The sequence below is a fragment of the Cygnus atratus genome, chromosome 10 (genome assembly GCF_013377495.2).
Source record: "Cygnus atratus isolate AKBS03 ecotype Queensland, Australia chromosome 10, CAtr_DNAZoo_HiC_assembly, whole genome shotgun sequence".
In the NCBI taxonomy this organism is placed as follows: domain Eukaryota; kingdom Metazoa; phylum Chordata; class Aves; order Anseriformes; family Anatidae; genus Cygnus; species Cygnus atratus.
In genome coordinates, this window is record NC_066371.1 from 17,598,336 (window position 1) to 17,623,389 (window position 25,054).

Consider the following 25,054-nt stretch of genomic DNA (forward strand, 5'->3'; position numbering starts at 1 on the left):
TACGGGGCACTGAAACGTTTGACCAGTCTGTTGTGACTGTGCAAAAATGTTGTCTTGTTTTTTGTATCCTCAAAGATTCTGCATATGACAGAAAGAGAATGTTGAAGGGAGGAAATAGGAACTTCAATCATAAAAGTATATGGGTTGAAAGGGTCCTCTGGCAGTGATCTGATACAAATCCCTGTTTGATTTAGGGCCAACTTACAGCATGTTTCTCAAGGTCTTCTCTAGTCAGCATCTTTTGAGCATCTCTAAGGGGAGATACTGCATAGTAAAGTGACAGAAGTGACTTTGTATAAGAGAAACATTGTAAGGAGGACTAAACCCATTAAAATAATGATTGACTGAAAGGGAATGTGAACTGTAGCAACTTGTTTGAAACTATATTTTCAAAATTTATCTTAAATGTGAAAAAAGAGAAGGTGTATTCTGAACTTAAAAAGCACATCAGCACTTTTTTGGTCAAAAGTTAAGGTTTTTTTCTAATTACCTTATCTGATATATGCTGTTGTGCTGAGCCAATGCATCTAAACTCTGTACATGATTCTTAATCAGGTAACGCAGAAATAGCTAAAGCAATCAACAACGTAACAGCAATATTGTCATGTTAGACAAAGAAATGACATGAGAGGGCTACAGTACATGAAACTAAGATCTTGAATTCTTATATTAAAAAATTAGTATCCTAAACTTTATATTCTGTATAGTTAATACTATAGGAGATCGGTAACACTATATGCATAAGTGTTAATGTAGTCAAAATGTCAAAACATCTTTTGTGGTAGGTGTACATGAAGCAGATTGAGAAGTAATAAATAAGCTTAACAAATGTTTCCAGGAGAGTCACAAAAGCATTTGGGGAGAATAATTTCTGCCACGTTCTACAAATCAGATATCTGGATCAGATATGGATGGTGGAGCCTTTAATTTTGTTTAAATATTGTTGAAGACAACGTGGCATCCAAACTTTTCCTGTGAAAGAATATTCTAAATCACACAGGATTACGGAAACTGCATAGTTCTCTCAATTACTACAGTGTGGAAAATAGTGTTTTGTAGAATCTAACTAATTTATCCTGAATACTTATTTCCTTTCCCACTGTGACATAGACCTTAGTAAAACAGTCTCTACTAATCCTGATATTTCTTAATTTAGGAATTGTGCAGTTTTGTGTTTGCTCAGTTAAAATAGCACAATCGGAAAATGCCTATGTCAAGCTTTGAAGATGTCAGCTTAACTGCAGTGCACATCCTGTATGTTTTGTGGCACAAGTGTAATGATGTCCATAGCAATTTAAGTTGCGAACTTAACACAAGAGAGTAAAAGAAAACAGTACATGTGACAGGGCTGTGTCAATGTTATTGGATATATATATTTTTTTATTTCTTGACTTCAATGGTTTTTCAGCTATGGCAATTCTAGTTTCCTAATCCTTAGTAGCTGTGTGTGGTTTCTTTTGTGTGTGTGTGTGTTGCACCTGGGGCACAACAACCCCAAGCAGAGCTACAGGCTGGGAGATGAGTGGTTAGAAAGCTGCCTGGCAGAGAAGGACCTGGGAGTATTGGTTGATAGTTGGCTGAATATGAGCCAGCAGTGTGCTCAGGTGGCCAAGAAGGCCAACAGCATCCTGGCTTGCATAAGAAACAGCGTGGCCAGCAGGGCTAGGGGAGCAATTGTCCCCCTGTGCTCGGCTCTGGTGAGGCCTCACCTCGAGTACTGTGTTCAGTTTTGGGCCCCTCGCTACAAGAAGGACATGGAGGTTCTCGAGAGAGTCCAGAGAAGGGCGACGAAGCTGGTGACAGGTCTGGAGAACAAGTCTTACGAGGAGCGGCTGAGGGAGCTGGGGTTGTTCAGCCTGGAGAAGAGGGGGCTCAGGGGCGACCTTATCGCACTCTACAGGTACCTAAAAGGAGACTGTAGTGAGGCGGGGATTGGTCTATTCTCCCATGTGCCTGGTGACAGGACGAGGGGGAATGGGCTAAAGTTGTGCCGGGGGAGGTTTAGGTTAGATATTAGGAAGAACTTCTTTACTGAAAGGGTTGTTAGGCATTGGAATGGGCTGCCCAGGGAGGTGGTTGAGTCACCATCCCTGGAGGTCTTTAAGAGACGTTTAGATGTTGAACTTAGTGATATGGTTTAGTGGAGGACTTGTTAGTGTTAGGTCAGAGGTTGGATTAGGTGATCTTGGAGGTCTCTTCCAACCTAGATGATTCTGTGATTCCGTTTTCATAAAAAGTGAACAGTACAAAGGAGAGAATACAGATTTTTGGTATTTGCAAATTAGTTCTATCTTGTAATTTCAAGTATATTCCCCTTTCTCTTGATGTTTGTTCTTCTAAATGTAACTGAATTTCCTCTGGTCCTGCTTTGCAAGCAAGAAAGATTATTTTCAAATCATTTAAACAATGAAAACACTAAGTAGAACTCTCCTTTTTGGTTTTGTTTTACAAAAGCTAAGGATATAGTTTGTTTTTTTTCTTATTTGACATTGCTTATGGTATTTCTTATGCCAAATTACAACAGTATTCTATTTCCTCAGGTTAAGCATTACAGAAAAGTAACCACTAAAGTTAGAGTGTGTTTTCTTTAATTCTTTATCTTAAGTCAATTTAAAGAGGTTTCTGATCCTAAGCAATAGCTCTATATGCTGAAGTTGTCTTTGGTACTGTACTTTGAGGCCAAATTTCTTAATTTCTTTGATAGTTCTGTGCTGTTTGACAGCTTAGTGTCTGACTGCATCACTGTTGCTTCATTTTCATAAGATCACTGTGATGTACGCAGATGGATTCTCTGTCACCGAATATGCACAGCAATGAAACCTCAAGGCATCCCAACTGAAATGCTTAGCATCTGCTTCTCAACGTACTTTGTGTTAAGCATATAATGAGAGCTCTACTTCAAATGTAAATTTGTAGAGCAGCTTCAAGTCTAAAGTACTGCTGAGGTTTTGACCTTAAGGTCTCAAAACAGGCATGTGGGGAAAAATGAAGAACATTATGATAATCTGTGTAAATTTATCTATAAAGGGGTACATGGGTAGAAATAAGTCAATTTCCCTGGGGAGTTATCATTCAGTTGCCTTAATGATCTTGCATCTACTCGCAGTCCTTCCTCCCAAAACAATTTAAGGACAGTTTAAGGACTGGTTCTATGATATTCTGGTCATAACAAAAACTCTAACTGCTTAACTTTTATATAAAACTTCAGATTACTCTCAGCACTTGTCACAAGCTGAAGGGGAAAATAATGACAAAGCAATTGTGCATCATTGCTGGTTGTGGCCCCCATGTGACTAAACAGATGCATATGAAGACCATAAGTAACAATTGCTTTCCTCTCTGAGCAGGATTTTTGGGGGTAACAGAAGTCACACAGAAGTGTTTAAAGTGTTATATTGGACCACAGTGAAGTGAAAGAATACCTACTGAGAATCTCAGATGATATGAAAGCTTGTTCTGATAGCCAATGTGGTACTTAAATGGCATTTGAAATACTGTAGCACTCAAGAGTTTCAATGTTTGATATAGAATGTGCAGCAAACTGGAGAATAAACTCTAAGTGGGAACCAAAATAAGATGTTCCAATAACAGTACTAATTGCTGTATGAAAATTGGACCAAATATGAATATATGGATGTTGATCCATTTCAGTGCATAACTGCTGCAGTAACTTCAGTGAGGCACTGAATGTTACTGTGAAGTTGCCTTCAAATGTTAACTAAAACAACACATTTATGGAGTTCCTGTGCCAGTGTTGTCTGCAAGTGTACATAAGTTTGTGCAACGAAAAAAGGAAGTCATTCATTTGCGTCACCTTGCCCTGAAATTGTCCCCTAATTGTAGACTTCTGAAACAATTTAGCATTTTTTTAAATGCTTTACAACTGGAATTTTCCGCATATCAGAGAATCTGATTTGGGGTTTGCTGTTTTTGTGGCTAGGATGATAGATAGGTGGCGAGGTTGTCTGTCTACAGATTTTTGTTTGTTTGTTTTGACGTTTACAGTGAATAAAACCTTGAGGCCTTTTTTCCCCCTCCCATTTAAAGCTCAGTTCAAATTCGTTGTTCTCTCTTTATTATTCATAGCTGGTCATCAATGCTGCATTGGGATTTGACACATTTGTTGTTATGAGACATGGACTAAAGAAACCAAAACAGCAAGAATCTGGTGATTCATGTTTTAGCAATGCCTCCGGTTCTTCTGACCTGTTGGGATCATCACTCTTTTCAAATATCCCTGGCTATAAACTGGGTTGCTATTTCTGCAATGATGTTGTGGCACCAGGGGATGTGAGTAGAACCTTATGCAAATGGTGATGGTTATGCATCTCTTGTTGTGAATTGAATTCTTATTTCCTTTAAATGGTATTTCGTCAGGGATCCTTTTTATGTTGATGTACAGATAATTAAGAAATAGCTCGTATTTTATTTGGAACATCAAAGAAATGAATTGCACATAACGAAAGATGTTTTGTGTAGTAGAGCAGCTAATTACTTTTGAGTTACTTTTTCTTTTTTTTAGAATTGTCTATCTTTGTAGTCCACCAGGGATCGGACATTGGATCAGCAGTGCACAGTCAGTCGACCTGGATTAGCAATGATAGCTGGAGCTCTTGCAGTGGAATTAATGGTTTCTGTTTTACAGCATCCAGAAGGGTGAGTCATTTCTGAGACAAGGAGTGGAGTTTAAGAGAGATTCTCTGAGAAATAAGAGTTTTTTAATATAATCTTTTGGGAGAAGGAAGAGGAAGTACATGTTAAGTAGGGCAGTTCTGTAATGTGTGATGTTGCCTGTAAGTTGATGTAATTTATAGGCCATATCTGCTGTGTTACTGTAATTTAACAGTATTAAGAGAACTGAATCATCAAATCTATATATTTTTTTTATTGGAGACTGGCAGTTTTCCCTCCTTCTGAGCTTAAAAGTAGAAAAGTACTGAGAATACTTCAAAAGAACAGTGTGTTTCCTGTTACTAGATCTTGGCATTCCTTTGCTCAAGAGTGTGTTTTAGTGTAATGAGGAACTGTCATAACCAATTCTGTCACATGAAGGGCTTTCAGATAAGCAAAGTGTTTCAAGATCTTAGCTAAAATTAAGTGGGCTTAATTCAGAAATGACTCTGGAATGCTCTAACCTGAAATTTAGACTTGTTTTTTCTCTTTAAAAATCTTTGAAAGAGTAGGAGAGCTAGGTTTGGATATGAGCATGTTACAAGTCTCCAAGACTTGTTCTGAAAAAGGATTCCTGTATTCTCTTGCTGAAGCCTGGTTACTACTACGAAACAGACTTTCCAGGTTCTAAACTGCAACCTGTAATGAAATGTATTGTAACTTACTGTTCAGTATGTTGTCTTTGTTCTGACTTTCATTCTTGGATTTTTGGCAGTGGTTATGCTGTGGCCAGCAGTAGTGATGATAGAATGAATGAACCACCTACTTCTCTTGGACTTGTTCCTCATCAGGTAAGTAATCTGTGAGTAAATGTTTTCGTTTAAAAGCTGGATACTGATATAAGACAAATATCACAGCCTGTCTCCTTAATAAAATACACTGTATGTTGATCTGATTCTTTTCCCACAAGGAATGAGTCTCTGTGCTTGGTTTAAAAATAAATAAGAAGCCATCATACAAGGCAAGGTAGTAGCATTCCTGGCAATGTTTCTGTCCCAACACTGCCTACTTAGCAGGAATTTATTTGGACAGAGGAATCCCCTAGCAGGCAACATTTAAATAATGCAACCTCTTGACTTTTCCCTATCAGAGCTGAGACTGTGAGCATCTCAAAGTTGCTCTTTCTTTTTAAATTCGCTCCTAGGTTGAAAAATAATGTAAAATTCAGCCAACATCTATTATAGTTTTCTAAAATATTCATGAATTTTGGATGCAGTACGTCAGTCTTTATGATGTTTTACTCAACCCAAACTTGAGTTACAAATTAGTGTTTAAGGTACTGTTTTCAAGATAACAAAGACAAGTCTATCCAGTATATTGATACGGTCTTTCAAAAACCTGTCCTGTTGATCTTATCCACTTAATCAGGTATCCTGTGATGTATCACTGGGGATTTAAAGTCTTTTGCTCCTCTTGCTTTAGATTGCTTATCTGAGTATCTCTTTGTTCAGATGCATCTGTTGTATAAATAATTCTTTTTTGTTTATAAATGGTGTCTTTGGATTCTCTTTATTTTTTGTGTGCTCAGAGTGAATCTTAACTCAGGAAAAAAACAAACGTACTACTGTGCTTTCTTTTCTGATGTCCAGGTAATCACAGACAAGACTACATAAAATTAGTCTAATTTTGTTTATAATTTTATGTAGTAACCAGTATTTACGCATGGATCATGTTTTGCAGTGGGGTTCCCTGGGCTTTATCCTGTTAACTCTGGAATCTCTCCAGTTCTCTCTCAAGAGTGTCTCTCCCCTGCCCATGGAGCTTTTCTGCTTGTTACAGTGGACACTGTCAGCTACAGCCTTGGTAGAGAATATCCAGTTCTCCAGTGGCTTGTTCTGATACTGTCAGAGTACCTTGTAACAACTATCTGTCCTCACTGGTGGTCATAATTCATAATCTGCTCATCTGGAAAGTTATCAACAGTTTCTGGCTTTGGTGCTAATTGATTTGTTTGTAACTTTCACAATGACTGACAAGTTGTTTGCAGTCGGGCACTCCATTATAAACTAAGTTACTCCCTTAACCCACTTGTAGCTAATATGTTAATGCTGTTGTCAACAAGACCCAACCTGAGACAACTGCTACAGTATCTTTTTGCTCTCCTATCTCAAGAGGAAGAGAGCCAAATCTGTCTGTCATTCATTTGATGATCCAGGATAATCTCCTCTGATTTAGTTTGAAGAAGATTTTGCTTTCTTAGTTGAAAACTGTATGTCATAATTTCCAGGTAGCATAATTAAAATCTTTCATAGTTTTCTGTAATCATCTGGATGTTTTCCTCTGATATGAAATAATACTGAGGTGTTTGTTTTTAAAAGTAATGTCAATAATTTTGAAAGTTAAATCTTTGAGTCTTGTCTTACAAAGGGACTTTGTTTCAAAATTATGACTTTATTCCAAACCTCTGGAAAACAGTTCTGAACTTTCTCTTAGCATCTAAGAAAAATGATTTTTTTCCAAAGAAAAGCTAGAAATATTAAGGTATTTAGCATATACTTCAGCAAGTTTACTCTTTCTACTCAAAAAATAATCTGTTATTTTATATATTTCCTTATGAGAATGTTTTGACTCTAGTCAGATCTGTCTGACATTTTTTATACCCCTATGTGATTTTACATGCATTACTTTTCTGTTTTGGGCTATACTTCTGAGATTTGATTCAAGTCCATGTTTGAGATGGATCATAACTTAATAAAAAGATATCACTTGTCAAATGTATATCTGTTTTCACACTCGTGCAGTGACTGTCTTGAATGTCTTCTCTAGTTAGACATTCTAACACATATTTAGTAGATATAGATTATAAATAAAACATGTTTTTGAAATACCATGACAACTAATCCTTTTACAACTGCTGGTTTATTTGAGCAGTCGTCCATCTAATCAATTCAGTGAGCACGTTACTTTCTCTAGGAATCTAGAATTAATGTACTTTCTGGTGTGTTTTTGTGGTTTTCTATGATTATTTTATTAGCAGTCCTCAGTATTGAGAACTTGTTCCTTTGTGGCTAATAAATTCTGTACACTCATAGTCTTAGTCTGTCATAAGTGAACCAAACATATTTCCAGGGAGTGTCTTGGAGTTCCCAAGATAACAGAAATACAAAACATGTGGTGTCAGAAAGACTTGATTTTCTTGTTTTCCTCTTTTCCTGGGCGTGGTTTTTGGTTGAGAATGACTGCATTTTTGCAGTCAGACATTGTGTATGGCTTGTTTTTTCTACAAAATTATTGTGGAGCTAATGCTATTTAAGTTGCTAGTGGCTTCCAAGATGTGTGCCATTGCAACTGCATTAAATGTGTAGAGTGTGCTTTGGAAGTGTTTTCTATGATAGACTTCCATGTTAATTCAAGCATTCTTAACTGTATTGCAGAGCTACATAAGTTCTGTTCTTAGTGAGTGCTCTGTATTGTAGCAGACTTGTAAAAGCACAGAGTAAAAAGGATGGTCAATATTACAAAGAGTTTCAAAGAGTTCAGTCAAACCATGCTCCACGCTGTTTGCAGAGCTATCCCTGTTACAAGAAACTATGGTCTAGAATTTTAAAATTAAGTATCAGTAATATTGTATTAACAGCATAATTTAGGAATGCACAACAGTAATTTTTTCCCATCTCTATAACATATGTTTTTTAGATTGTGTTTAACTTGTTATACCCTGATTTTTTGGGGACTTGAAAATTAAGTAAAAAATAAACTCAAACTGCAGGTGGTGCTGTGCCTCTATGTTTAAACAGTCTTGTGTTCAGACAGTTGTACCATTATATGTAGAAAAACATCAATATATGCTGTGTATAAATTCAGTACAGCTGGTGGTGGTGACCATCATTGTGTTAGACCATTACTACCCTAGTTATAGCTGTTCATCATCGTTATACCAAATGTGCCCAACTCAGGGAATTTTGGAAGTATGTTTTTTATAATTATAAAAGTGTTGTATTTTTTTCATCTTCCAGATCCGTGGGTTTTTATCAAGATTTGATAATGTTCTGCCGGTCAGCCTGGCATTTGATAAGTGCACAGCCTGTTCCCCCAAAGTAAGTCTGAGTTTTCGCTGTACTTTGTCTATATACAGAATGTTTTGCTCTAGGTCAGTGTCGGGATGCCAAGGTCTGCTTTGTATTTAACATTTTCTTAGGGCTTGGAATCTGCGTTCTCATTTTTGCTAAAGTTTTTTGCCCTCATGCTCTTTTTTAGCTGTTTTCCAATTTTTATTTTATTTTTTTTGCATAACCTATCGGCATGCTATCTCCACAAACATTTTGCTCACAGCTGGATGAAAGCAGAGATTAGAGATGACACATTTCTGAAAAGTTTATCACATATGTACTGTTAAATGCTTCTAGCTTTATAGGAAGAAATAAAATTGCCATTTCTGTTTAAGAAATTATTTCTGATGTCCAGGGAGTAAATGTATCTCTTTAAATGTCTTGAAGTTAATATTGTTAAAAATATATGAAGTTGTCTAAACTTGTGTTTTATGGTACAAAACAATATATAAAGAGTATATAAGAACAAAAGTACTTCCATAACATTTCTTTATTGAAAAAACTTTCATTTTGATGCTAGTGTTGACAGTCCTGAGTCACCTAATGGATTTACAGCTGTTGCTAGGATCTGAGCTATGTCTTGCCAGAACACTAGGGCAGCCCGCTAATGTGTCTGTGTGAGGCCTCCTCTTCAGTCTTGGATTGTTTTCCTGTATTGTGGCCTTAAAGTTTTTCTGGCAAGTTTTCTATGGCAGTGTAGTGCAAGCTTAAGAAGCTTTGACTGGGATATCTCAATATGAAGAGTCAGAAGTTTTGACTCATGATTTGGCCTGCTTGGGAGTGCCATTAATTTAGTTAACTTTTATGTACCTAGGGACTTATTGCAAGAATTTCTTTCCATTGTTTCCACTGCAGTTATCCTTCCTGTTTCAAATAGCTATCAAAAACTCTTGAGGGACTATCATTTTCTGAGACTTTAAGATGTCTTGCAGAAATTCTTCTCTTACAGTATTCCTGTTATTTCTCCAGGCTGTCCTGGTACATTTGACAAGTTTTGATGGACTTATGTCCATTTTCTCCTCAAAAATTCAACCATGAAACTTAAAACTGCAGTTATTTTTAAAGGAACGTGCATCTACCCTCTTGAATAGCTAAAAGCACAGCAGTAGTTAAGTGATAAAAGTTTTAAAATAAGCTTTCTTTTTTCATTTTATTTCTGATTCAGGGACATATTGATATATGAAAACATACATTGATGTAGATAAATTAAATGCAGGTATCAATTTTTTGTTAGCAAATCATTTCCTCTTGGAGGTCATTTTAAGAGAGCTCTGTTTTACATAAACAGACTTGATGATTTAATAAAAACTGACTTGGATTTTAGCAGCTGTGCTATTCCCAGAGAGATCGCTTTTCATGTGGTTTGAGTATTAAATTACTTTTGTGCTGAAAAGGTTTCTTCATTGGTGCACGTATTTCCTTACAGTAGAAACACAGCATTTGTTTACTTTGCTAACTTTCTGTTTATTAGCATAAGAGTATGTCACCCTGTATTATCTGGAAATCTGATGCTGATACTTTGAAATGACAAATCCAATTACAATTTAATTGCAGCCTGTACGTTGTTGTTGCTTTTTTTATAAATGCATTTATGTCAGATTTGCTGTAGATTCAAACTTTTAGTAAGGAGAGAAGTGGCTTTTCTGATATAATTGAATTTGCTGGTACCTCATCTTTTTTCTTATGTCAGCATTCCCATTCTCGAGCTCTTGTCACTTGAACTCTTCAAATATAAAACTAATGACTAAGGAATTCTTAAATGTAGCAGTGCAGCTGGATGACTTAGAAGTTGCTAATGATCTGCATGTTTAGAGATTAGATTCCACTTCGTTTTGACTCACAGTCATGACTTAGTTTTTTTCTGTTTCTGAAACTGAAGAACCCAGACGTCCTAGCAGCCAGCTATTCCTTACCCAGAACTGTCCTGAACAGGCTGCATGCCAGACGAGCTTCCCACAGGCAATTGTTCAGGAATTTTGGGATGGTCGCAGCAGGAAACCAATCTATTTTTATTCTGGGCCAAATTTTCGTCGTATGATTTCCCCGTGTCTTTTTCTGGTGCTGCACAATTGTGTGCTTGAAAAAAAAGTCTCTCTCAGGGCTACCAGCACTGCACGAGCCAGTTTAGTAGTAGGTGTGAGGAGCCAGATAAGCTTTGCTATTGCACTTTCCTCATCCGTGGTGAACTTGCTCTTTTAATGGGAGAGGAGTGTCCAAAGTTCTTGGTATAGATACTTGTTTTTATTAACTGTTTTTCTTAATCAATGAAATATGTGCTAATTAAGAGGCTCCTTTACCCTGTTGGGAGCAAAACAAGGCTACTTTCTCATGATATAATGGTGAGAAGCATTACAGTCCCATATGAAGGTAGGCTGGTCATGATTCATGCAGGCAACTGGCTGAAGCCTTGAAACATAAGTTAAAATATCTATTTTTCTTAATACAAAGCTGCTAATGTTAATATTTTATTGAGGGCAATGAAATTTTTCCTGTCCTTGCTCCTCCTTGTGCATCCTGGAATAACCCAGGAGACCTCACAGATTCACAGGGCTTAATGTCAGAGAAGACGATTGCTACAAACCAACGTGTCCCCTCTGTTTTCATCTATAGCTTACAGATGTTATTTCCTCCTGAGTTCAGATTTGTAGTCCATCTTTTGGAATGCATCCCAATTTTCCGTAAAATATTTCTTTACTTCCCTTATTAAATTTGTTCTGAGTTGGGATCAACTCCGCTGTCAACTTTAAGAGCAGAGACTTACTTTTTAAGTTTAAAAGTTCTTAAACTTCTTATTCGGTATGCTGAAAAATTGAGCTGCTAAAGTCATAGCTTTTTAAATACTGAGGAATTTTACTGACTCTGCCTTTAAATGCTTTTCCAGTTTCATTGCATTTCATGAAAGGGTAGATACCAGGATCAGGGATGGTATTCTGGACACTGTTACCATTTCTGTTTTCAGTCAAGATATTTCCCTGCCCTTGCAGATGTTTTCCCTTTTTAACATCCCAGGAATAGTTTAAACTGTCACTTTTGCTGTGACATTTACTAAGTGCTTGCGTTGCATAAATTATTTGCGAGTGTTTCAGTTTTGAAATCTATTATCGTGTAGACATAACAATGCTTTTATTGTTCTCATCTGCTAACTGCTTTGCATGCATTTTTACTGTAAACGGCTCAGATCAGTTATGACAGTAGCCGGCATTATTCAGGAACTTACTGATTATTTTTTTCAGTTGAGTTAATTTTAATTTTGATTTCAGCAAGACCCTTCATACTTGCCCTAACTGCATTGAGAAGAGACTGTCATATTTAGATTTTCTGAGTAATAACCTAGACATTTCTCAATTCAAGTATTGTGTTGATGTTAAACAGAGACACGTAAATCATGGGACGGGAAAAAAAAAGTTTCTTTTCCTTAAAAAAGAAAAAGCCATCTTGCATGGCTTGCAGAAATGATGGAGGAAGTGGGGAGAAATGCTTGTCCTTCAGGAATGAACACTTAAAAAAAATAATTTGAAACAATATTTTTAAATAGTTATTTCTATAGCTGTGCTCTAACATTGTCTTTGTAACTGAGTCTGTTTGTAACTTATTTCCTGAACTTGCAGATGTTAGCATTTGACACTTGTATGTACAGTGCAGCCTCTGTATTAATATTGGACAGATTTCGTTCAGGCTTAATGCATCATTAATATATATAGGCATGCTTTCTGCATACTGAGTTAAATGTAATTTTTCTTACTCATAATGTAGCTTAAGTTGCTTTTTGAGAAGTGACTTACAGAAGTTTATTACTTTTTTTTTATCCTCAGAAAAAGTCATTGTAACTGGGAGGAGCAGGAATCAGGATTATTTTGCCCATAACTTAAGAAATTTCAGACAGTCTTTACATCTGTGGATGTTTATTTTAAATTCAGTAGGAGAATTAAAATACTTATTTTTCAAAATCCATCACCATGAGGATGGCTTTACTTTTGGTTGCCGGAAAGTTGCACATTCTTGAAAATAATGACTAATCTTTTTTAAAAAAAAAAAATGATTTTTTGATTACAAAATCAACAAAATATGATATAGATTATCTCAAGGAAAAGCATACTAACAGAAAAGTTGTGATGCTTACTAATAATGCAACATCATACACTAAGAAATGATCACCGTGGAAATGTGACCATTATAATAAAATTTTATCTCCTTAGAGAAGAGTGCCACAAAAATCTTAAAAGTAACATTAACTTTAAACATTTTGTGAACAGAGGAAAGGGTGAGAAATCGGGGGGTGTATTCTAAAGTGTCTGTACAGACAGGATGGATGAGAATTAGAAAATGGAACTGAAAAGAGAAGCACTGAAATCTAATGAGTTGAGAGAGAGCTCCTTATCTCTGTCATATATTTAAAAAAAAAAATCATGATGTTAATGAAGTGTATGTAGTTCGGTGTAACAGACAAACCTCCTTGCACATAAGCTCTACAATAAAGCTGTGGGGAAAGGTAGGAAATATTTACATTCAATATTTACATTCTTAAATCATACCATTTACAAAATTCAGAAAGCAGGTTGAGATTCCCATGTGTTAGCACTGTTATGGCTAGATTGTAAGAGTTAGAAGTGACTTATGTATTGCACCAGTTATTCAGAGTTGTGGGATGCAGGTTTATTGACGTTAAAGAGCTAACATCATATGGTACTAAGGAGAATTCTGGTTGTTTAAAAAATTCAGGCAGATCACAAGAAGGATAGTTCAAGACTTTAATGAATCCTGCTGCTGGCAGTGGCTTACTTCTTGTCTTCTCCCTTCCCCCAGACATGGTGATGCTGGAAATCTTTAACGAGCAATTGCTCTTAGCTGTTCTGTTGTCTTCACTGTAACATTTAGCATGTCTGTGAAATAGCTGCTTAATCAATTTGTTTTTCTTATGTTTTCTTCAACTAAGAAATGTAGTAAGTACATAATAATTGAGGAGACATTTCAAGTTAAAAGCTCTATTTGCAGAGTCTTTTAAAATCTTTACTTTTGGAAACAATTTGCTCACTTTACTGTCCTATTCTTTCCTAAAAAAAAATAAAAAATAAAAAATCTAACGGTTACAGGAGAGTCTAATTTGTTTATTTACTTATCTTAAGGAGTGGAAACTAGCGTGCCTCTTTAAAACAAATCAGTATGACGTTCTTCCATTTTAGCTTATGTTAGCATATTTATAAGTACCAAGAATTGGCATGGTTTATACAAAGTTAAAGATCAGTTGGTGTCTTGAGACTAAACCACCCACCCAAATATTTTCGCATGGGTGAGGACTTGTTTTGGGTTCAGGGCTCTCAGCACTGAGAGGAGGATGCATTTTCAAAACTTCTGACTTCAGGATAAGTAAATCTTAGCATCTCAGAAGCTAGCAGTTGTATGTGCAATGTCAAAATATTTGTTTTGAGTGTGGGTGTTTGCAACTGTGTTTAAATGTTGAGAACTGGAGGTTTGCATCTTTCATGTTTTGCTGAGCAAAACCAGTTTTTATTGTCCAGCCCGCTATCCCAAGATAATTGTCTGTTTTTTTCCTAGCCAGTCCATTTGTCTTCATCACATGAAGAGTTTTTCTTCCCGGATGGCAGATGCAACCGTTAGATAGCTTAGGGAGTTTAAATACAACGTGGCATAAAAAACATGCTTAAATAACAATGTAAAACACCATTCTTCCCCAAATCATTGTGGTCGGGGGTCTTGTCGTCTTGGCACAAGGGAGAAGATAGCTAAGGCTTGCTGCAGGGGGTGTTTAGGAGCTGCTCTCCAGTATTGTGTTCTTTGCAGTGGAAGTTTTCAACTCTGATTATGAAGGTTTCTTGAGATGAAGGAGGAAAGAGGAAGGGAGAAAAAGGAACAAAGAACGTACAACTCTCCAAAACTTCTCTTATTCCCTCTTTCTTCTGCTCCAGAAAATCAGCAATTATACTGTTATTACTGTCGGTTTAGGAATAATAGAGCTGCTAGATTAAGAATCCCTTTCTAGTAATAAGTAACACACGTTTGCCCTTCAGAGAAGAAAACAAATAATCGTGTTATTCTGTGGTTTTTTATATGGTGAATTTAAGTGGTTCCTGATGTTTAAGTGAAATAGCATGTTGATTTTTACTGACATAGGAGTGTAATACATTAGATAGTAGAAATAAAGTGATGTCGCAGAGAATCCCAGAATCTGGTCCAAGAAGCAGCTGGGATGACTGGCTAGTTCATGGTGTTGACTAGCTTCCATGTTTTCATGTTAGATAACATTAAAACAACAACAACAAAGTCTCAGTATTTTTCAGTGATATTAAATGGATGCAGGATATTATTCTAAGCAGCTGTAAATGGACTTCATAAAGCATTCTCTCTCCCATCTAAAAATAGAAGTTTTTTTTATCTGACCCAAAAGATAAAGATGAAGTTTCCCATTTTTAAGCTTAATGAGCTTTAAGATACTGTTTTTAAGGGAAAATAGAAACCTGTTATTTTTTTTAACAATTATTTCTGACTGCTTGTGTTTCTGTTGTATTTAAAGTAAATTCTGTGAGTCTTGGAGTTCTTTTTGCAACATTTCTTCCTCCAATTTGATTCAACTTTAATCACAATCAGTACAAAGAAAAAGGACTGTCAGTAAGCAGGAAAGAGCACCACCATAATTTTCTGGTATTGATATGTTATTCAATAACTGTCTGTAATACAGTTTTAAACTATTTATTCTAATGGCAGCTGGATGCTGTCTTGTCATCTTTCTGTGACACTGTTACAGGGTGTCAGTAAAAACAAAACTGAACTAAAGTACCTGGAGTTAAAATGTGGTTTCTGACCCTGTTACATAAGATGAAAACAAAGCTGAATAATACTAAACTGGATAAAAACCGGGAGCATGCTGATACGGTGTTGATGTTGATCCTTCTACCACTGCTAAATGTAGAATTAGATCAAACCAGATTCTATAGGTTTCGTTCTGAAATTCAAAAGGTCAGTTGTTCATTTTGCTGGATATGAGTAGTTTGTAATTTTTTTTACTTCCATAAGGTTTTCTTATGATTTTGTTAGTACTAATGACTATTTAAAAAGTCCTTTAATATGCTGACATATTTAGTGCAATAAGCGAGACAAAATACTTGCTCATATCAGTTATATGCAAAGTGCTAATTATAAGTTGTTGGTTCAGTTTCTTGTATATACCCAAACTTGAAGAATTGATGGGGTTATGTGAAGGTTTGATCACATGGATGAAAATTTTAAGGCATACAAGTTTGTTGTCCAAAGCAGTCTTTTGCATCAACAATTCTGATAGAGAAATACTTCAGATTTATACAGTGCAGCACTGTGCCTTTGTAATTTGGGCCTCAATTCCATTTCCACATACCAAAAAGTAACAGCAACATGCTTTGCTGAAAGAATAGACATAAATCCATGTTCGTCTTCAATGGCCAAGTCTTGTAACACATCTCCTGGAATTGGGTGATCACGGGAGAGTTTGATTATATTTTTCCGCTAGCCTGTACACTAACAGAACTTGCTTCATGATAATCTTATATTTAAATGATTATAAAATGCATATATTGTAATATGCTGAAACACTAGTGAATTATATATTACAAGCTTATGAGATCAAAGGGATGCCTCTTTACCCAGATAATTTTTTAGCGCTTTCTTGGTTTTAACTGTTGTACTTTTTATCATTCTAGACTTTGATGGGAGGCTGTTTATGTCTGTACCTATTTTCTATTGTCAAATTTAACAAGTTTTTTAAATTTAACGCCCTCGCTTTATTGGTCAACTGCTCTTTTGTTTGCAAGTGGCCATTTAGGTATGTTTAAACAGTTTAAAGTTCAACCTTTATTCAATTTTTCACATTTTTTACAGGAATGCCTGTATTTGTGTCTTTGCAGAAGTGCTTCCAAGACACATTTTTTTGTTCTCTTTGAAATTGGAGAAAAATGAAGGAAATTGAATTAAAATGATGGTAAAATGACTGAAACTGATGAAATCCAGTAAATATGTGTGGTTTTGGTTTAAATGCTATTGTTTCTCCAGTGCCGTTTTACATATGTATTATAGAACATCCAGATAATAAAATCTTCTACTCTTTAATAGTCTATAAAATACTGTTTTTTTAAGTTAGAGATCTAGTTTTAGGAGCTACTGAGCAGCTACAATTTCCGCATAAATTAGCAATAGTTTTGGGTGCTCAGTGTCTGATAGATCAGGCCTTATTATTGGACTGTTGCTGGCAGGGGAGAGCTAGCTGGAATAGCTAACTTCATTCGCGTTACACAGTCAGCATTGGCTTTTTGTTTGCTTATGTCAACCCACTGAAGGTGGGGACCATTCCAATCTTTATAAAATGTTCTTTTTGTAGAAAGCCAAAATGATATTCTATGTAAGTGAGTTTGCTTTTTCTGTCAGAAGAACCATTTGATCACTTGAGGAAGTGTCCTTGTTTCACTTGCTTTTGGTGTTGTCTGGGGAAAGTGAATGATGTTTCTGGATCTTTTCTCAAAGTTAACATTTAAGTTTGTGCCATAGATGTCTCTCCCTATGCATAACAAATAGGTGGTTCTTCCCGAAATCATCAGTAACCTCAGATGTAACTAGGGAAAAAGGTGGACTTTCTGAGTTGTTGTATGCGAGGTAGTAGCTAATGCTAATATGAACTGCAGCCAAAAAATGTTGTAACTGCTGTTGAGTTAATCAGCATAAATTTTGTACAGGAAGCAGAACAGGGATAAATAAAGTTGTAAATATCCGTCAAATGTAAAATGTGGAGCAAGCAAGAAGTGGCTATTAGGTGACTGAAGGATATACCTTTTGTATTAAACCAGGTCAGGACAAATGAGCTAATGATACTGTCTACTTGAGAAACTCTTTTGTTCCTCAGTTCTCAGTCTCTAAAATTGATATGTTTTTCTACTCTTCCTCCCCACCCCTCACTTTTCACTTCTGTTTGCTAATGCTTCCAGGCAGGGAATGTCTTAAATGCTGTCCAGTAGAAAGGCCTTACACTGGCTGTAATCCAAGGGTGTCATTATGTTTCAAATAGTTGCAAGAAATATTATAGGAAAATAAAATATCTAAGATAAAAATATAGCTGTTCACTTGTAATAGTCTATCAATTCATATCGGGGGAAAAATGGTATATAAAACGTGCCAAGGTTATTGCAGAAAGGCTCAGAATGCATGTAGTTCCCGAGAGCTTCATGTAGAAAAGACAGTGTTTAAACTGAGATCTCTCACGTCTTGAAGAACACTCCTTCCCTCTTCATCTTTTAAAAGAAGAAAGTAACATGACTAAGGCAAAAAAAAAAAATCTCATCAGGGCCTTTCGGGGCATATTCTTCACTACGCTAATACTCTTGTTTTCTGTCAGTTGAAATTCAGCTCAGTGTAGGTAATAGCAACAGACCAAACACATCTATGCTACGTTTCTACTCTAAATTAAACCAGCCATCTCTTAAATTGCAGTACAATTTTGTGCTGAAAACTTGTTTTCTATTGATCTAATTTCATTTTTAATAGTGATTATGGGAAGGTGTGGGGAAAATTGTGCATGCAGAAGGTGTTTTAATTATTTGAACATTAGCCAAAAATTATGTCATTTTTGCCTTGTGGTTTATAACCTTCTAGTCTTTTCAGAATAGCCGTCTTCATCTTGCACCTGGAGTACAGCCTTCTTCAGAACTTTGCTTTATGATCTGGATCTTAAAACTGCATTGTGCGCAAATGTACAAGCATGGGTTGTACACATTACACACATTAAAGTAATACTCAAAGGAGTATTACCAAAAGACTGTGTCTTTAGAGTCATCTTTGTGTTCGTGTTAACCTTGTCAGATTTTACTGGTCCAATATCATGATCTGGATTCCTGAAAAATATGATCTTCAGAAAAGTTTAGTTTTGTTGTGATCCATCTATGAAAATGAATACCTTAGTAGGCTAGATCTTGTTAGCATGGATCACAAACACCTTACTGGGTTTCTCTTTACAACTTCTAAGGGCTAAACGACGATAAAAATTGAGAACTTCATGAAATGGTAAGAGTCTTGGTGTCAAGTTTTTTTTTTTAAAGGAAAATATAATTAAGGCTCTCATGATAAAATTTTGAAAATTTAGCAGTGCTGCCTGTGCAACTGCCTAGACCCAAGCTCCTGGTGGCTCACGTGCTTCATCGTATTCTCTTCCCACTGTTGAGGATTCTTCACAGCATTGTAGTCTCTCACTGAACTTCCTGTTTTAATAGCAGTTACATTCAGCTTTGAGAAGTTTAACTGTCAACTTTTACATGTGTGTCTAATTTTACAAGCAGATGTTGAAACAAATGCCAACACTCTCAGTAGTATTCTATTCGTTCTTCAGTGCCTGTGATAACTAGACAGCTAGCAGTGTGCAAACATAGATCGGGGTTTTTGCAAATTTTCTACGTAGGGCAGTGAATGTCTTGATTTTTATGACACTGAAATGTCAATGAAGATGACAATATAATGACAATGAAATCAAGTTGTCATAGTGTTATAATAGCAGATTAACAGAACACCATATAGCAGATAGTGTTTAAAGCTAAGAAGATTGTAAAACACAGCACCTCTCGGAGGTAGGCTATCCATGTACCTTGTTTAGTGTAAAACAGTAAATCTGGTAATATTAATCCCTAAATTTTTCCTTGTAACTAAACATTACTATTTCAAGCTCTCCACATGCTAAATACTTGAGCAAACAATAATATGTAAATATAGGTTTAAAATTTTTTAAAAACATGGTGACAGAAATGAGCCATAAAATGTGAGTGGCCAGGCTGTTGTGACTAGAAGTTTCTTTTGTATTCTTGTGTGGCCACATACGAACCTCTGTGCTATAAAGCAATCCTGCAGCTAGATTCCCTTTCTGAATGTCTTTCTACCAAGCAATTCTGAATTCTGACTTCTTGATGAAGAATGCTATTAAAAAGAATGTAATACCAAGGCTGTGCATCTGTTTCTCATTTCAAAACGTGTTCTTTTACTTCATGCTTTCTATTTCTTTCTCCTACCCTGAGATTCATTTTTTTCTTTAGTAAGCAGCTGAGAATAAAAAGATTGCTGATAAAATGGGTCAGTTTGTATCATGTACACAAAAGGCTTTAGGAATGCATTAATTTGTCCCTGTCGTCGTCGTGTGTATCCACATTTTATAAATACTGTCACTTAAAAATAAAAATCATGGCACCCCTTGCTCTCTAAAATGAAGAATAGAACTAAGGCTGTAGCATCAAGGGGAGAGGAGATTTAAATGTATCAGAAAACTGTGGTTTTCAAATTTGGATTTTCCTGACATTATTTATACCAGACATGACAGAGGGAGGGCACGCTACTTTCGAATTCTCCTCCTGAGCTCTGAAAAGTGACCTGCAAGTGAGACAAGGATACAAGTTCCTTAATAAATCTGTATTACTCCAGCCAGCCTTGCTCAGCAGAAGAATTATATCCTTCGCGTTTTCTTTCCTGCTGCTTTGCAATTTTTTCTGCTTGAGAAAATTAATTGTTACTTAGTGACATGTCTTTGTTCTGACTGATAAGTTTATTCCCAGAAAAACAGTCCTGAGGGCTATTGTGTTTTTTTTTTTTTTTTTTTAACATCTGCACTTGGTCACTTGCTTGAGATCCATAATAATCTCTCTCAAGTATTTGCCCTCTTGAAAGGGCATTATTCAGAATGATCACACTGGTATCAAGCAAAGAGAATTGTAAGGAACTAAAAAAACCAACCTCCTGCCAGCCGCGGGCCTTTAGAAATTTTACCTTTCCACACAGCAGGAACGGGGGCAGTGATTAAATCTGGAACCATTTTCTAGGATTTTTTTGTCTGTTTGACATCTAGACTGGCTTTATTCCCCTTGACCTGTAGTGTTAGCCTGTGTGGTCTCCTGGTATGTGAATGTGATGAGAGTTCTATTTTCCCTTATTCTTTTTTCCCTTTGAGGTGTGTTCAGTGACTATCAAACAAACCTATGCCACATTACATTCATCAAAGGATAGCTTTCATTGAACTTGTATAGTAAAGGCTAGATGAGGGCAAATTAATGGTATTTTATCCCTTTGGGACGTGAAGTCCCTGAAGGTGATAAAATGTTGTTTCAATTGCTGCCTATGTTAGGAGTGGGCTTTCTTTGATACCACCACTGTTCAGGTAGCAAACTGAGTGATGCTGCCAGGTTCTTTTTTGTTCCCTGATAGGCTTTATTCTCTGGGCCGTGTGGCTGCGATTTTTGTTTTAAAACTAGTTAACAGATATTTCTATTTAGCAGACCGTTCCCATTATGGAAATAGGTAACAGCAAGTGCGCTTTTTGATAAAGTTTTTCTCTTTTCTCTTGGTGCTCGTACAAGAAAAATATTCTGTATGGGCTTAGGTTTTGAAGATCCCATCTCTCCGTAGTCAGAAGTGTTGCCTTAACCCACGTTTGCTATCGTAATGCCATGGGAAGTCTAGCAGGGTGACACAAAGGAGTTTCTACAGCAGGAGAAAACAAATTTTCAAATCTTTCCATAAAACCAAATGTGGTCATATTAATGTGTATTATTCGTACGTGACTTCTTTTAAGTAAAATTTAAAAAAAATGCAATTCGCTATATCCAACACTAATGCACCTTTGACTCATGGTTCTGTGGTCTTATTAAAATTAATGTTTTCTCAACATGCATTTTAAAACAGACTTAGTGGGAGACTTCCTATTCTCTTATTTACAATACATGGTAATTGCAATTTGATTTAATAAAAAAAATCTTTCAGATGATTCATCCAAAGCTAAAGTTAGACATTTTAAATGTCGGTGTAGTCATGCAGCCTGCTTGATGCGAGTACATAAGAATTCAGTTACAGTTACAGCCAGGACCATAGAAAGGTTATGCACATCTCTGAAATAAACCAGGGCAGTTTGTACAGGGGCCCCTGGCAGACTGAAGTAACGAACTTACCGAGGAAGCATTACCTGGAAATCCGTGCTTCAGCCTTGAGTCACAGTTCTTTGGAAATGAGGAGCAAGGCATGTTTAGCTGAGTAACAAATCAACTCCGCTTAAAGGCTATTTGTTAGACATATTTAACTGTATGTAGTGAGGTTGCACTCAGCTGCCTGTTCTGTTGATAAGATTTGCATAGCCCAAGAGTATACCTTCCACTAGTTTTACCTATGGAAAAAGACAAAAATTTTGTGGTGTTGTCCCTGCATTTCTTTGATATGCTATAATATTTTAGAATAAGGCTACTAGACTGTGTATTGTTTTAACGTACCATGAACTATAATCTGGCCTACATCCCTAAAAAGATGGCTCATAAGCTCTGTATTGTGGTTCCAACAAATTAAAGTAACAGCAGTGCATTTGATAATGCTGATAGTTTTGCAGATTATATACAGGCAGGGCTGTGAACACAATCCAAGTTTATAAATTGGTGTGTGTATACAGTGTTTCACAAAGAGACAGATGCAAGAGACCTCTGCACATCTGGTTGTTTTAACAGAGTTTTGGAACACAAACTAGTCATTAAAACGTCTATATATACATCCACGCTAATTTCACAATGTATATAATGGCTAATATTGGGAGGACACATCTCAAATAGAATAATGAAGTTTCCCAAATCTCTGCGTTACATTATGAACAGTTAGCTAATTTGTCTTGCTGTGTTTGTCTCGGGAATAAACAAAAAAACAACAGCCCAACCCTAAGAAATGCAACTAAGCAGTTTTTTTTTTCAGTCCTTTTTTTTCTTTTTTCTTTTTAAATTTCTGATTATATGTATGGATCATTGCAAAAATATACATGCACACAAAAAAAAAACTGTGTATGGTGAAATGTATCTTTAAATTATACGGAAAATTTTCTCCAGATTTAGTAAGAGCACATGAAGTGCAGTTTTTGTTGTATTTTTTCAGACATATGAAGCATACATATTTGTATATATATTCATGCATATTTGTATATTTTTAAACCTAAGTGTGCAGTAGATAATTTTGCTGCTAAGTGAACATTTTGCATGAATATCTAAATGAAGATCCCAGCCTGTTTCACCAGTAGATGTGCAGTTCTGTCAGCTAGTTATAAATCGAGACAAACCTGAATTCCTGTGTGTAAGAGCTTGCTGGACGTGTTTTGCTGGAGAATGCTGTCGGGCTGTGCAAGGTTCTCCTAGGCCTTTAGGAGTTGTTAAATTAGAAAAGAGCGAGATTGTTGAGAGTAAGTTCTGATTTTGGTTGACATAGATTAATACGTATTGAAACAATTTTCTTCCACCCTGCCACCTCCCTCAATTTTTTTCTTATTGTCTGAAGAAGGGCAACTGGATTCTTTGGGGAGTGGGAGAGCAGGGGTTGCCTGTTTGTTTTTAAGCCTCAGAACGAAGCTCGCTTGGTTGAATTGTCTACGTGTGACAGAATGAAACTGCAGTGCTTCCAGATTATTTTTTATTTTATTTTTTTCTTCTTTTCTGGAGGAAGTGAGTTTCACTGGTTGCAGGGAACTTGTCTGTCCAGCAAGAGTGGATCAGTTTAAGGAACGCGTTAGCCGTGTAACTTTCTGCTTCTCTCCTAAAATAATAAAGGTGGAACATATACTGCGAAAGAATACAGAATACGTCCATGCCCTCTGCAACAGTATTCTGTATAAAAGAATACTTGGTGCTTTATTTAGAATTGTTTTGCAAGAGCTGTACCTTTCACTTAACTGATACATTGGAGCAGTGTTTTGCTATGTTTTGTGTAACTCTAATCCTTCTTTCAGGACTTTGCAAGTAAGTTTTTCGTGTTCCCCTATCATCTCTTTTGTTATAAGCTTAAAAATTCATTTGAGGCAGGAAATCTTAAACCTCACTTCCCATTTACCTCCACCTTTCCCCTTTTAGAAATCAAGATGGAAGAAATTATCATATTTTATAATCTTTACCTGTTTACTATATATTAACTTTCTGAGTGTTCAGAAAGTTTGTACTTTTATTTTGTGACCAAAATATGATGAATCATTTAAATCTTTTTTTTATTGTTATTTTATTTGACAGGTCCTCGACCAGTACGAACGAGAAGGGTTTAATTTCCTAGCTAAAGTTTTTAATTCCTCACATTCCTTCTTAGAAGACTTGACAGGTCTAACTTTATTACATCAGGAGACACAGGCTGCCGAGGTAAGAAAACAACTTTGGATGTTAAAGGAAAAATGTGATAGTTAAGGGTGCCTTGGTTTTATGTTCAGCTGTATAACCATATGAGTAAATGAATCACTGGTAGACTCAAGCATTGCTTTGTGATTTACAGGATCATTTATGTGAGCCATGTGCATATTCCATACAGTGAGATAGGAGGTGTCCTCTTATTGTTACAGGATAAGAAATATTGTTGGATATGAGAGGGGGTTGTTTGTTTGGTTGTTTTGTTATTTTTAAGAGCAGGTGACGCACAGTATGGGATGCATGTTGACAGCCAGTTAGAAACGCGTAGCACTGTTACTAACATTCATTTTATTATTTCCACATTTTGTGAAAGTGACAGTTGTTGCTTGAAAATTCTGGATTTACACGGAGGAAAGTTTCTGTCTGTTGTCTTTTAGGGTGTGTTTCACTGTTAGTGTAAACTGCAGTTGACGCACACATTGCTAGGCCAGCTTTAATCTACTGTATGCAAGTGCTGATAATAGTTAGCCCTGATAGTGCAGAGCCCAGTGTGGGCTAACAACCACAGCATTTACACAGGTTCCTAGGTAGGTTTTGGTATTGGATGTGACTGTACATTAGATGTTTTCTTAAATTATTTGTATTTTTTTTTAATATCTGAATTTTCAAGTATTTCTTTTAAAGAAGAAAATTACTTGTATTGTGTGATGTAAGGAAATCAGTTATCATTTTAGGTCAGTCTAAAGTGTAATTATTATACACCTTCGTGGATTATAATATGTGGAAAACAATGCTCTTTATTCATTTAGTGACAAAAGTTGTAACGTGGAATGAAATTGAGGTGTGTTTTGTTCTCATGGGAGATACCCTGTATAAAGGGTTGTGGTGTAGAATCTGTTCTATCAAAAACAGGTATCTGTCTTAATGTTGTATTTGATAATGATTTGTAATCCTTACTCCCTCTGTAAATGTCTGTGCTCCTCTACATCATAATTCAATTATGGTATGGTAGTATCACTTGGATGTTTCTAAAGTTGGCTTTAAAAAGTGTTTATTCAGTTACTGTAGCCTGTGCAAATGGTATAGCTGGTTTTGCAGCTAGAAATGGCTCGATGGTATTCCTAATAAGGTTTGCGAGGGTAATGCAGACTTGACTCTCTGTTTCATGTTTTAACGTTTTAAAATAATTGGAGCAGATAC

The 25,054-nt window shown here is 36.1% G+C and overlaps 1 protein-coding gene across 6 annotated transcripts in view; it reads left to right on the plus strand.

Moving 5' to 3' along the window:
- ATG7 (autophagy related 7) overlaps positions 1-25,054 on the plus strand; it is a 104,637-nt gene that overhangs the window by 19,455 nt on the left and 60,128 nt on the right. For all 6 annotated transcript variants that reach the window (XM_035558350.2, XM_035558352.2, XM_035558353.2 and 3 more), the window contains 5 exons: positions 4,087-4,290; positions 4,541-4,656; positions 5,387-5,462; positions 8,628-8,708; positions 23,747-23,869. In XM_035558350.2, coding sequence (XP_035414243.1) covers positions 4,087-4,290; positions 4,541-4,656; positions 5,387-5,462; positions 8,628-8,708; positions 23,747-23,869 — 600 coding nt within the window. The remainder of the gene's footprint in view (positions 1-4,086; positions 4,291-4,540; positions 4,657-5,386; positions 5,463-8,627; positions 8,709-23,746; positions 23,870-25,054) is intronic.